At 48.9% G+C, this 13252-nt stretch overlaps 1 protein-coding gene across 5 annotated transcripts; it reads left to right on the forward strand.

Annotated features, from left to right (window-relative positions):
• The first annotated feature begins 40 nt into the window (after positions 1–40).
• tmem198b (transmembrane protein 198b) lies at positions 41–13074 on the forward strand. 5 transcript variants are annotated; one of them, XM_057026630.1, is made up of 7 exons: positions 41–721; positions 6068–6200; positions 6325–6490; positions 9541–9804; positions 9882–10463; positions 10565–10761; positions 10851–13074. In XM_057026630.1, the coding sequence occupies exons 4-7, from the start codon at positions 9648–9650 to the stop codon at positions 11001–11003; spliced, it is 1089 nt and encodes a 362-aa protein (XP_056882610.1). In that variant the 5' UTR covers positions 41–721; positions 6068–6200; positions 6325–6490; positions 9541–9647; the 3' UTR covers positions 11004–13074. The 5 variants fall into 5 exon arrangements, with proteins under 5 accessions (XP_056882610.1, XP_056882605.1, XP_056882608.1 ...); XM_057026626.1 differs by lacking the exon at positions 41–721 and adding an exon at positions 5349–5490; XM_057026629.1 differs by lacking the exons at positions 41–721; positions 6325–6490 and adding an exon at positions 5349–5490.
• Positions 13075–13252: the final 178 nt, after the last annotated feature.

Raw genomic sequence — 13252 nt, forward strand, 5'->3', positions numbered from 1 at the left:
AAACTGCGGCTACGTCCACTGCAAAAAACATCAGATACATGTGACTTTAGAGTCGAAAATAGACGTCGTGCCAACGACGATACGCGACAATTCACCCCAAATACTCTGAAAAAACCGAATATACAGCGATAAAACAGCCCCTGGCATTGCCAACAGGTGTTTATTCGTTTAGCTGCTAGCAACACCGTCCCAGTTGCTGTGTCAGTGGCGTATCCAACAAAATAGGGATTTATTTCCGAAAACATTAATCAACCTCAACCCTATTTCAGCTATGGAGGGTCTCCAATGGTTGCTGTTGGCCTTATGAGTCCTATTTCTCTTCTCACGTTTGCTATTGCCAGATAATTTGGCTCAAATTGGCGTGAAGGCTCGTCACTTTTTGCAGCGCACGACACCTTCTTCACCAGACCGGACTCGATCTCCTCCATCCACGCATCCGCTCGGTCCAGAACCCCGCAGGTACGACGCCTGTCTCGCACATTTCTGTGTGATCGGCCCCCTAACGCCCGGTCCCTGGATGTTCGTCCCTGGATGAAGGGTCTGAACTGGGCGTGCGTCGTTCTGCGGGTTGTCGCCGCATGCTGACGGAACTACCACCCCGGCGGAAACAGCAGCGGGTCGGGGCAGAAAACGTCAGAAATGGTCGCTGTTTCCACCTCACGGGGCTCTTTTTACCGTCATGTGAGCGCGGCCGAGCTGCGTGGACCCGCCGGGGATGATGGTGAGTGACCGATTAAACGTGCACGACGTGGTCTCTTTTGTCTCCGATACGCGCGTGCGCGCGCACACACCTGCTGTCCAGAACGGCTGAAGGGGGGGGTATTTCTCTGTCTCTGGGGTGGATGAAGCAGGTGGACAGAGCAGGTCCGGATGTTGGGGATGTAATGGAGGTCCGCCGGGCCCGTGTGCGTTGCTGAGCCCAGCCGTGTCACACAGCGTCGGGGTCGGTCACCCCGAGTCAGTCGCTCCCCCAGGAAGCACCCGGATGAGGAGGACCGCGTCAGTTTGGGTCATCACATGTCCCCGGTGGTCATTTCAGCTTTATTATAAGGTTTTTCAGGGATTTTACCCTCATTTGGTTGTTGAAACCCACTCAAATCTGAACACGAGACTAATGTAGCAAAGGTAAATTATAACGTAAACACAGCTAAAGAAGCTGGCCTACTTCCCTCACTTTGTCACATGTTTGTCTCATGGTTGGCTTATGTAGATTTAGGTAGGTCCTCCCTAAATCTCAGGTGTTAGCCCTAAAAGCGCTGGAACACAGAGAGAACCCAACCTCTCAGCCAGCAGAACTGGGTTCGGCCTTAAGTGAAGCCCATGTTCATCTGTGGCCCTGGCACCAGAGTGTCTGAACCTGATGAGCAGATATATGAAATGTAGCTCATGCCTAATGGTATTGACCAGGCCTCCTCTCTGCATTTACGGTTAATCAAGCATCCGCTGGCTGTCTCTTAACGGAAACTGGCAAATAGGAACCCATTACACTCCTTCTGGCCTCTCTTCTCTCCCCCTTGTTTTATTTTTAAAGCGTTAAATTGCTCCGCCCCTCAGGACATCCAGGACATTTCACATTTGTGAAGGTCCACAGATTAGCTCCCTCAAGGTTAGAAGGAAGCAGCATTCTTCAGCGTGGGTTTCTAAATAAAGGGATTGATCGGCAATGAATAGTCAACAACTTCATCAGGAAAGAGACAAACCTGGAATCTGAGGATCTCAATGTGATTCAGTATCTGGGTTGTGGACGTGAACGTGTGGGAGGTTTTAGAGGTGTTCTGGAAGCTCTTACACCTGCCTAAGGACCCCTCCTCACACGGTGGCCATGCTCGGCACGGGTCGTGTCTCACGTGTGAAGGAATGCTGGGAAATGGCGGCGAAGCAGAAGGCAGCGTTTGGTCTTGGTGCTGACATGTTTGGAGCATCGCAGGCTGGAGGTCTGGAATGACACCTCCAGCCGCTTCTTTGTCTGTCGGGGCGCCGTCTTTATCAGCGCGTTCAGGCGGCGTGCCTCAAATACCAGAGCGCAGTGATTTAGGCCAGCATCTCTCCACCACGGCGCTGCCTACGGCTCTCCTCCCTCCCCCCTGCAGCCCCTCGCTCACCTCCTCCAGCCCATCTGATGCAGAGGAAGACTCTATTCTGCAGGCGCTGCTGCGGCGCCGCGGTCGGCTGCTGCGCACGTTCAGCCGCCCCCTCTGAAACACCATGCCAGGCGTTAAAACGAGATCATAAAATATGTTATTCGACTAATAAAAATATATAAGAACAAACCGATTCGTTTTCCAACGGCTGAAATTGATCAGGATTCAGGAAAATCAAAACAGAAGAAAGCCAATAACAGTCAGGAGTGGGTCGTGGGTCGGTGTGTCCCGTCTCCCTGAATGACTTCATGGTCCACAGTGATGACGGGGGGGGGGGGGGGGGGGGTTCGACCTGAGATAATTAACATTGACGGGCTGTGAGCGAGGACGGGCAGCACACGTCTGTTCGGAGCGCCCGACCTGTTTATTGGAGCTGACAGCTTTAGGGGGGCGCACTGGCGGTCTGGATGGAAGCTCGCTCCAGTTTCACCATCAGCTGGTTTTTACGTACTTTTGATGCTGCATTTGTGACCGCCAGATGTGTGGCATCACGTCTTCTTCGACATAACGCCTTTTATGATGAAGGATGTGTGATGGTCACTAAACCTCTCAAACCACTTTAATGTTTCTTATTGACTTTAGATTGTGTATTATTTACTCTACAGGATGCTCGACCTTCTGCTGCAGGTTATTTGCTTGTGCGTCTGCGGTAAAGCTGGAAATAATTGGGTTGGCGGCTGCCAGCGTTTGCAGCTGCCGCTCGTGGAAGAGCCCCGTGAGCCGTATTGAGTCTCATGGTCACGCGGCTTTGGTTGGGAACGGTAGGGAGGGCGGTGCGGTTGTTGCATAGGCAGACATTAATTCATCAATTCAAAGCTATCCTGGTGTGATGTTTCTGAGGCCACAGGCAGGAAACTGTGATTCCTTGTTGTCTTTTAGAGAAAAAGTGGTTGAGGTTTTGGGTTTTGCTATTTAAAAGTGGACTTTAGCCGCAACCGTGCGACCAAAAGTTAACTCATAATGATTTATGGTGTCCTGACTTCAGCTCCATAAGGTGGTGAGGTTGCGGAGGTGGATCTGTCTCCTCCACTGGCGCAAACATCGTTGATATTCCGCCTGCGTCGGCCTCAGGGCAGCAGTGGCCGAGGACAACAGTGAGCTGTTTGGTCACCATTGTGAACCAGCAGCACGAGGATGGATTGATAAGTAGATGCAGTTATTGTGGCAGCTTTGTGAGGACGTTCCTGTCAGTAGGAGTCCTCAGATGTGCGGCAGCAGGTCCTGGACCTGTGGAGCGGAACCTGCAAGTGATTGAATGAAGGTGGAAACGCCGTTTGTGTGATTGATTTCAACATTTGTGAAGTGCAGAGTGGTGAAGGATTACAGAAGGCTTGTGTTCATCGGGCACTTTCGGGGCCCCAGACATCGATTCAAAGCTCAGTCTGTGATTCTGTGTTACAGTCCCGAGGTTCAGTGCAAACAGCTGGAAAATACCCTGTGAATTCCAAATGTTCATCCAATATGTGATGAACTAGCCACGTCGCGCGTTCCTCCTCATTTCACGGTTTTAGCAGATTTTCTGCGCTCTGTCCAATCAGAGCTGAAAGGGACACAGAGCCACGTCCTCCCTCTCAGCCTTACATAAGCTGCTGAGTCTGAGTCTGAGGAGGCCCCAGCACCTCGGCCTTCCCCTCCTGAGTCTCCTTGAGTCGTGCAGGTGTTGGCGGCTGAGAGAGGCTGCAGATAAAACTCCCCTGAACAGCATGTTGTGTTGTTGCGCTACTGTTGGAGAATTCCCTTGATATTTTTTATGCGTGTTCACACTCCACTAACTTCTGGGAAATTTTAAGGGGGCCTTTGGTGGGTATCCCCACCACAGGACCCTCCCCTGTACAGCCATTCACAGGAACTTTTACCTGGTCTAAACAGGTAAAAAAAGTACCAGGATTGGAACTGAGCTTGGCCTGAAAAACTCCTGGGTGGGGTTGAGGTTTACTCGATGGGCTAAACCGAGAGCGCGATGTGACGTGGAACCAGAAGAAGAGAAGCATTAGCCTAGCCGACTCTGCTTCTCTTCTCATTTATAGCATCCACCGCCAACACACAACCCAGAAACACGGCAACCACCTGTGTTCTTTTGTATTTTATATCACAACACATGCTGTTTAATATTTATTTGCACACTGATTCATCTTGCAGCGATAGATCGGAACAAAAAAGTCACATGGGCAAAACTCCGGAACTGTACACTTCAGGGACCTGTGGGAAATCATATTCTCTTTAAATATCTCACCGTCTCAGCTGCTTTCATGCTCATCCTTGTTTTCTACATTATTATTTTTGCTATTTGGCGGCTCGTCCGGCTCACATGACTGTGGAACTGTCGAACAACGATCATGTGACACGTGGGGTCACTAGAGGGTCCTGACCCGCCGTGGAGGCACGGCCTTTGAGAGGGCTGAGTGAGAGGAACGGTTCCTGACCCGAGTATTTAACAGATATATACACGCCGAAAGGCGAACTTGCCACAAACCTGACTGGATTCTTGTTTCCCTCCCTTCATTTCTTTTGTTCATGTGAAGCTTATGAAGCTAAGCTAACAGCTCAGTAGCACTGAGGTAGCGCCGCCCCGCTGCTTGTGTTTTCCTCTGTTTGAATTCATCAAACTTGGTTCCCTTAAGTGATTTTGACTGCTGTCACATTGGTGCTTAGTGGGAAAAGAAGAAAACACTTGTCTTGTCTGTACAGTTGGGGTACAGTACTTTCTGGCTGTAGCTGATTTTACAAGTTTTCCAGTCCGCTGGGAACATTTCAGCTGCCGTCATGACCTCATCAAGGCCTTTCTGAGAAGCTTTCACCAGCATGTGAACTAGAAACAACTTCAGCCAGACTCTGTTTGTGGGAAAGGTGGCCTTGCTTGCTGGAAAGCCGAATTCCAGCAGCAGTTATTCTCCTTTGACAAATGTCTTTCTTCATGTTTTCGCCGGCCTCGGTGTTTGAACTGTGATGACACGCAAACGCACACATGTGACGACCCTGCACACGCTCACGTGTTCCACAGCCGTCACTGGTGTTCATGTCCTGAGGGATGGCGGTTGGCGTGCCAGGTTATCGGAAGGGCGATTGACGACACCGGCACCTCTCGCTCACTCTCTGGCTCTCGCAGCCGGAAGCTCCCATGTGAGCCGGTGACACGGTCGCTCTTCCGCTGCTGCTGGGGGGCGGCCTGTTTTTGGCAGCTCACCCAGCAGCCTGTTGTTACCGCGGATGGCCCACGAGCAGCCAGACAGAGGGAGATCTGCCCGCATCACGTGCTTCAGCTCATTTTCTCATGAATCCGTCGGCGCTCAGACACCGTAAGGAGGTTCTGAATGTGGACATATTGCAGCCAGAGCGGTGCAGCTCTCAGGTCGGTGATGGAGAGAAGGAGCAGGTTAAAAATAGGAGCTGTTGTCTGATATTTTAAATGGTCTTTTTCTGTGTCCTCGGTTTCTCATGCTGATCTGAGAGGGGTGCTTAACCTACTGCAGATGATTTGGATATTTCTCATCCAGGTGTTCGTGCATGCAGCGGGAAATTGTATTAATAATCCGAAATCTCTAGATATCTATAAAAGGAGTAAATAATATTCTAGTTTTAATTTCTTTTTGAATCTGTTGAGCTTCGTTGTGATTAAGGTTGAGCATCATGTACACTCATGTCATACATATTCATGAAGTGGAGACATTTAAGGTCAAACGATTGAGAGCATATTTCATTGTGAGAATTGAGAACAAAGGCCGACGCAGTGAGTAATGTGTCATAAAGCTGTTATGTAACTTGGTGGGAGTGGAACTGCTCTTATTTTTGTTCTTCCCTCTCTACCTTTCTCCCCCCATCAGCTTATTTCTCGTGCTGCATCTTTAGAAGCTTCGGGGAGCCATTTACTCAAACACTATTTCAAGCTTTTCATATGCGCCAACGCTCGGGTGCTTTGTTCCCAACAGGAAGTTGGACTGACAGATGGATTCTGCAGGAACCGTTGTTCCTGGCGGTGTCTTGTACCGTATCACTCATCGCTGCACTTGTTAGTCACCGCCACAGAGGCGTTGGCGTCAGCCCTGACTGATGAAATCTGTGGTATGATGCATTAACACTTGGATTATCCAATTTGTCTTTATACACGTCTGTGTATAAATGTCAAAATAACTCAAGCTGTGCAGTGTGTGCGTGTGTGTGCGTGTGTGTGTGCGGTCCACTGCAGCGATGAGTGTTCTGACCTGAGACCCAGACAGCCTCCACACCAGCTCGTCATCGGAGCGCTAACACATCGGGACAGGCTGCTCCCTCCCACTGAATGGAGCAAGGACACTCCTGAGGATGGATTTAGGACAGAGAGGGGAGACGGTGTGAGAGGGAAAACTGGGACGGTCAGTGAAGCAGCTTTAAACAAGGACGTCAAAGTCCAGGTTTTCGGCATCGATGCACTAAGTCAGGGGCGGCGGTAGCTCATGTTGGGGGGTGGGGCTGAGAAGCGGAGGGTTCTGGGTTTGAGCTCCAGTGCGGACAAATCATGGCACCTTCCCCTACTATGAGAACACCTTCAGAGCACTGCTGAGGTACCCTTGAGCAAGGTGCCGAACCCACAAATGCTCACATAGGGCCCTGCGATGACCTGGCAACTCATCCGGGGATGGACCACGCCTTCGCCCATATGTGCGCCCTCCCCGTGACCCCGACAGCAGCAGCCAATGGGGAGAATCTAACGCATGCACAGCCTCATCAAGCAGGACTGTACTGATAACAAATGGCTGCTCAGGTGCACGTTGTTGAGGTCACAGTGTTTCTGCCCTCCTATAGGCTGAAGCTGGGTGTGTTCACTGTTCAGCTTTAAAACCGAGTCGCTTGAAACCGCCGCATGCTGTCAGACCTTTATCATACTCCCATCGCCGCCCCCGAAGTCAAGAAGAAAATGAGAGAGATTAAAGATTAAAAAATCAGATCATCACAGCACATTGGGCAGAGCTCCGCATTTGCATGTTGCTGGAGCTAAAAATGCTGCTTTGCTGGAGCATCGGCTGAAACGGTGGCGTGAAGAACAGCTGCTCAACAGCATGAGGGTTGCTGCTCAAACCAACAACCTTCTGATCACAGAAGCGGCCTCCCCGCCATCAGACTATTGCAGATGCTGATGGCTCACCTGAACATGTAGGCCAGACTTGACGCAGCGCGGCTGGGTGTAAAAATAGATCCAGTTTGTTTATTCATGAAAAGGCGCCGAGTCCATTCAGACCTGATGATGTCAGCCTTGAAAATAGCTGCACATCTGGGTCTTACTGACTGATTCGCCTAAGCTCCTTGTTTCTTCTATGACATGAGTGGGCTCTAAAATCCCGCTGTAATTACCTGCACGTGGATCACTTAGGAGACAGTGAGTCTCTTCACACATCCGGCCGACGCGGCGGCTCGCCGTGCAGCAGTTGGAAAACCATTCTCTCCCTGAAGATCTGCAGATTCCTCCACAGACGTTAGACGCAGACCAAAACCAGGCAAGAGGAGAGGATAAGAAATTAACCTGGACTCTCCCAACGAGTCAACATTAGCACTGTGGAGGTTTGATGTTTTTGAACATGTGCTAATGTGCTAATGCTAAGAAGGTTGTGTGTTATAGGGGGCGCACACGGTGCCCTTGATTGGCTCTCAGGCTGTTGCTATGGGAGATTAAACTGCTCTGCCATTGGTCAGGCTTTGTACCAGATCCTAGTCCCTGCTGTCTGTCAGCATCTCTGCATCATCATGGCAACAGACATGAAGCAGGGTGGTAGGTGGAGAACCGTGTTGCTGCTGCTGCTGATGCAGACAGCAGAAGAAGAAACTGTTGTTTGTTTTTCTCTCTCAGCCTGTTTCTGTGTCAGATGATGAAAAGGCTCTGCAGGGTTGGATCTGGTACTAAACAGCTTAATGCCTCTACGTGCGTGTGCGCGTGCTCACATACATGAGTTTACCCTGCACCAACCTGTTAATCCTCCACCAAAAGATGATTATTATATGCTGTTTGGATGAAATTCTACAAAGAATAAGCTTGCGTTTACCAGGGGCTTGTAGAGGGTTCTTCCAAAGACCCCTTTTTTTTAAAGTCAGCTGCATCCATTGATGTTTAGATTGTCTTCTATTGTCCACTCTCAACAATAACACATCAGTGCATTTTCGAGAGTGTGAAGGGGTTATTATGTACAGACAAGGGTTGATGAGTTATATGTCCACATTATGGGAGAAGAGATTTGCTCGTTAAATCGGAAAGGGCAAGACCAGTGAAAGACTCCTCACCTCTGTTAATTAACAGCAGGGACAATTAAATGGATTAATGTCACATGTTAAGCACCAATAATGTGTATTTAACGCTTGACTTCTGTGTTCGTTTGCCTCTCCATTGTCAACAAGCTGGTCTGGTTCTAAAAGCAAGGATCAGTGGGATTTGATAGAGATAAGGAAAGGTGATGTTACGGGGACCGTCCCTTTCCAGACAGTTGTATAAGCACCTCTGACCCAGAAACCTGCTGTTGGGTTGAAGTCACCCAGAGATGGAGGGAACAAAAACAGCCCGAAGGGAAGGGCAGAGGATGCACGAGAAGGAGGTCAAAGAGGGAAAGATTGAGCGACAGAGCGTTGGCTTCCTCCTCTGTTTTTAGTGTTGTTTCCTGTCTGCACTCCTGCATGATGCATTCATCCCTCCAGAAGCGCACTTTGCCTATTCTGTCTACTACGGTTTTATTTTTAAGTTGCCGCTTTAGCATCTGCGCGAGACTGAATCTGTTGGTGCTGATTCGGTGTGTTTTTGGGATCCCAGGAAAGGTGTCGGGGATCGTGGTGTTGTCACAGGCTTTCAACAGCTGTCCACAAAGCGACGCGCAAAAAACACAACAAAGCGCAGACGGTTGGAGACGGTGAGAGAGACGTTTAGTCAGGGGACACTTAGTTAAGGTCAGTGGAGACGAGGTTGGTGGGAGGAGAGAAGCACAAGCTGTGGACAATGACTATTATTGTCCAGACTTTTAAAAGAAATGCAGGACTGACAAGTTAGTCACAAAAGATTCAGTAAAGATCCGTCCGTCCGTCCGTCCGTCTACGGAGAGCTCAGCCAAGCTCTGATTGTCCTCATGTGTCCAGGCCTAAATGAGCTGTTATTATCAGCTTTGTGATTTATTTATTTTTTGCTAAATGTATTTTGCCCCCTTTTAACATGAAGGTAGACGTTTCGAATCAGGTTTGTGATCTTGCAGCCCCCATTAAAGCTCTGGAGCCTGTTAAAGTAACAGAGATTTATTGATTCTCAGTGTTTGTCACCAGCGTCACAGATGGTGCGTTTAATGACGCGTCCTCATTATGTACTCAACAACAGTCGGACTTAAAGGGACGGCGCAGCGAAACATAAATCCGTTGGGTTATTTCCCTCCTAATTCTTCTTCTCCTCTGTCTCCAGGTGAAGCCTTGTGGCTGGGTGCTGCTCCCTAGCCTCCCCCACTCGCCCCCCGTCTGTTCACCTTTCCTTCTCTGCGCCTCTACTCGCGGTCCTTCTCAGTGACGACCATGACGACCACCGTGGAGACGCTGTTTGCTCCGCCGGACCAGGAGCTGAGCCCTGAGTGGCTGGATGGCTGCGAGGAGTCCGGCGGACAATACAAGGTGGTTCCCTCTGTCGTCTGCTCCATGTGTTGCCTCTTTGGGATCATTTACTGCTTCTTTGGTGAGTCAGAAAACTCTATTTTTCTCCACGGTGTCCAGGGTCTCCTTTTGCCAACCACGTCTCTTCCTTGGTTTCAGGCTATCGCTGCTTTAAAGCGGTGATGTTCCTCACCGGCCTGATGTTTGGCTCTGTTGTCATCTTCATGCTCTGTTACAAGGAGCGTGTCCTGGACACGCAGCTGAGCGTGGAGGCTTCGGTGGGCATCGGCCTTGGCATCGGGACGCTCTGCGGCCTCGTCACCATGCTGGTCCGCAGCGTGGGCCTCTTCATGGTGGGCCTGCTGCTGGGCCTCTTGGTTGCTGTGGCCACCCTGGTGGGAATGGAGGAGCTTTCCAACAGCCCGCCGCGCTCCGTCTGGGTGCCTCTGGGCGTGCTGCTCGGACTGGGCATGATCTTCGCCGTGCTCACCCTGCAGTGGCAGCGCTTCTTCACCACGCTCTCCACCGCCGTGTTCGGCGCGGCAGTCATCACTGTGGCGCTGGACTACTTTGTGGAGCTTTTTGCCCTCGTGCTGTACATGTACGAGAGAATGAAGGCGGCACCCGGGAAGCCTGTGTGTTGGATAACGTGGGTGGTGCTGGGGGTGTGGCCTGCCCTCACGTTGCTGGGGGTCATTATCCAGTGGACGGTGACGGCTGAAGGATATTCCCATACAAAAGGTGAACATTTTCAACCAAACTGAGTCCAGCGGTAACCTCAAAGCGTCAGCACCAGCGACACGAGTCTGTTAGCTCCTCCTCACGCTCGTCTCTCTCTCTAGTCATCATCAGCCGGCAGCAGAGGAGGATGCAAGTGATGCGGATCCGTCAGAGGGACGATCGCCACCGCAAGAAGAAGAAGAAGCAGCAGCACGGCTCCTCTCACCTTCACCACCAGGCCAAGCAGCTTCAAGCCGAGCCCGTTTACCGTCGCAAACCCAACCCCATCCGCCGCTACGACACAGACGTCCTCTCACCGGTGCGGGGGAAAAAATATATCTGTACATGTGTGTGTGTTTCTAAAGTGCTCTATTGTAAATTGCCAATGTTTTTGCCCTTTTCATTCAGAGCTATATCCAGAGTTTTCGGGACCGACAAGTACAGGCGCAGCCTTTCCCCGGCCGGCTCACAGGCGACGCCAACGCGGTGGTGGATGTTGGCTATGACTGTGGCGCCACGTCACCCCTGACTGGAGCTACAGGTCCTTTGTTACGAGTCTGATCGAGTTACGAGTCTGCCTCTCCTCCAGGCGGTTTTAACCAGGGGTATACAATGGTCACAGTGACTCCACAATCACATCTCCAACTGGGTGTAACCACATCTTTGGTCAAACCACCTCAGGAACCGCCTCAGTGCAAATATTGTGGGGAGGAACTTTATTCCATTTTAGCCGGACTTAATGAAAATATATTAGGCCTGGATTGGGGCAAATCCAAGCAGGGATTCTGGGTCACGAGCCTTTTTCAGAGCTCCTTCTGGAGCCAGTTGGTGTGATGCACAAGTTTTCAGTCCTTCAGTCAGATGCATGCATGAATTTGTACAAACACAGGAGCAGCAGGTCTTGGAGGTTGCTGTTAAAGCCCAGATGAACCAGTACGCCACCATCTCAAGTCATTCAGGGAACGCATTGTCAGTGCAGCTCTGACTCAGGTGCACACACGCATAAATCAAACCCCAGCACGGCCCACGTTCTGACACAAATGAAGAAACTGGCTGCTCGACCTGTTTTGAGACGTCTGATGAAATTCCTCCACGAAGGGAATTTAGAGCCCTTAAATGCAAACTGGGGTTGTCTTGCTCTCTGTGCCATCTGGACTGGATGAAACGCTGAAAGACATCGTAATTGTTTTTTTTTTTTTTTTTTTTAAAAAACCAACTTTTTCACACTTGGTGCTCGACAGAATTAATCTTTTAGCATCGGACTCCTCTTCGATGGCAGATGGAGAATCTGTTTCTCATGGGTGCCTTGCCTCTCCATAGACTGTACCATTCAGCAGTAGGAGGGGGGTTGCTGGCAGATCTCCTAAAAAAGGCTTTTGCATTAAATGGGAACATGAAAGGATTTTCCAAGGTGGACATAAAGTTACATTTAGCAGGGTAATACATATATATATATATACATATATAAATATATAAAGAGAAAGTATATATAATATTGTTGAGGAGCTACTTGTTGACTATTTTAGCTCCTTACAGACGCCTAAAATACAAGGAAGAAGACAACAAAGCAGCCGCATTTACGCTGGAACTCAGCTGGAGCTCAAATAAATCTCAATCCAAAAAGAATCTTTTTTACTTCATCAACCAGAGGTTCAATTTATTCATGAAGAACTACCTACATTTTAAAAACCTGTTTCAAATGAGTCCTTATTGAAGAGGTTTGGAAATGCTGCTGGTCAGTTTCAGCCTGTTGGGGCTGGTTTTTATTTGTGACATGTAAAACCACTTAGTGGGCGACCATGGGCGCAAGTGGCGTATTGAATGAAGCCAAATCTAATATATTTTTTAAGCCAGTGCCTTTTCTGGACTTTTAAGCAGGAGAACTGGTGTCAAAAGTAGAAACAGCAGCTAATAAAACACATTTCACTAGATTGTGTTGTTAGATATGTAAAATAGTTGTGATGAGCCATTACAATTAGTTCACTTTGAACTAAAATCTCAGTTACCATGGTTATTTTTTGTAAACAAAAGAGATCCAGCTGAGACACCAGTGTGAATAAGGCTGAGAGGAGGAAAGAGGCGGACTAGTGGCCATACAGACTTTTATTTAAAAACAGCTCCTTCCATGACGTGCATTGCTTTGTTTTTGACTCTTTTTAATTACTGTTTTTCCTCACTGGTAAAAATGTGAATTGTTGTCTTTACTTTTCCAAAAGGAAGGCAAGCAAGTGAAGGGAAGTTTAGGGGATGGAGTGATTCCGTCTACTTTTTATGCATCTGTGACAAGGTTAAATGCATGACCTCACCCCTCCGTACGTCCTCAATCTCCGCTGACTGATTTATTTTGGCTCCCTCCACCTTCTCCATGTGCATCAATGTGAAATTTGTACAGAAAACAAAGCACTTACTTTTTTCATTTTTAAGTTGTTTTTCTTTTGTCTATTTTACACTATTTTGTCAGTAAACTAACTTGAGACTGTTTTCTAGTGGGATGTACTGATTAGCTTATTTATTTCTGTAAATTTAAAGTACACCGTCTTCTGTGTGGGGCAACAAGTCCATGCTTTAAAATAAAAAAAGACAATTCTGACGATGATTATTAAAGCATGTGTGTCCGTGCGCCTGTACATGATCATGTGTTGTTTATTGATGCAAAGACACACAGACATCATTCATTCAAAACGAAATTACATTTTATTAGCAAATCATATTTGGTTGTCAGGGATAATCTCTTCCTGAACTTTCCTACTTCCCTTGCCCTCATTTCCCTTCAATCTCTCTTTTATCACACCTTCAGCTCACCTCATTTG

This window comes from Takifugu flavidus, chromosome 3 (genome assembly GCF_003711565.1).
Source record: "Takifugu flavidus isolate HTHZ2018 chromosome 3, ASM371156v2, whole genome shotgun sequence".
NCBI classification, from domain to species: domain Eukaryota; kingdom Metazoa; phylum Chordata; class Actinopteri; order Tetraodontiformes; family Tetraodontidae; genus Takifugu; species Takifugu flavidus.

Coding starts and splice junctions, on each gene's coding strand:
- tmem198b (XM_057026630.1), top strand. CDS start 9,648: ATGACGACCACCGTGGAGACGCTGTTTGCTCCGCCGGACCAGGAGCTG. Junction 9,805..9,881: donor GATCATTTACTGCTTCTTTG/GTGAGTCAGAAA, acceptor CCTTGGTTTCAG/GCTATCGCTGCTTTAAAGCG. Junction 10,762..10,850: donor ACACAGACGTCCTCTCACCG/GTGCGGGGGAAA, acceptor CTTTTCATTCAG/AGCTATATCCAGAGTTTTCG.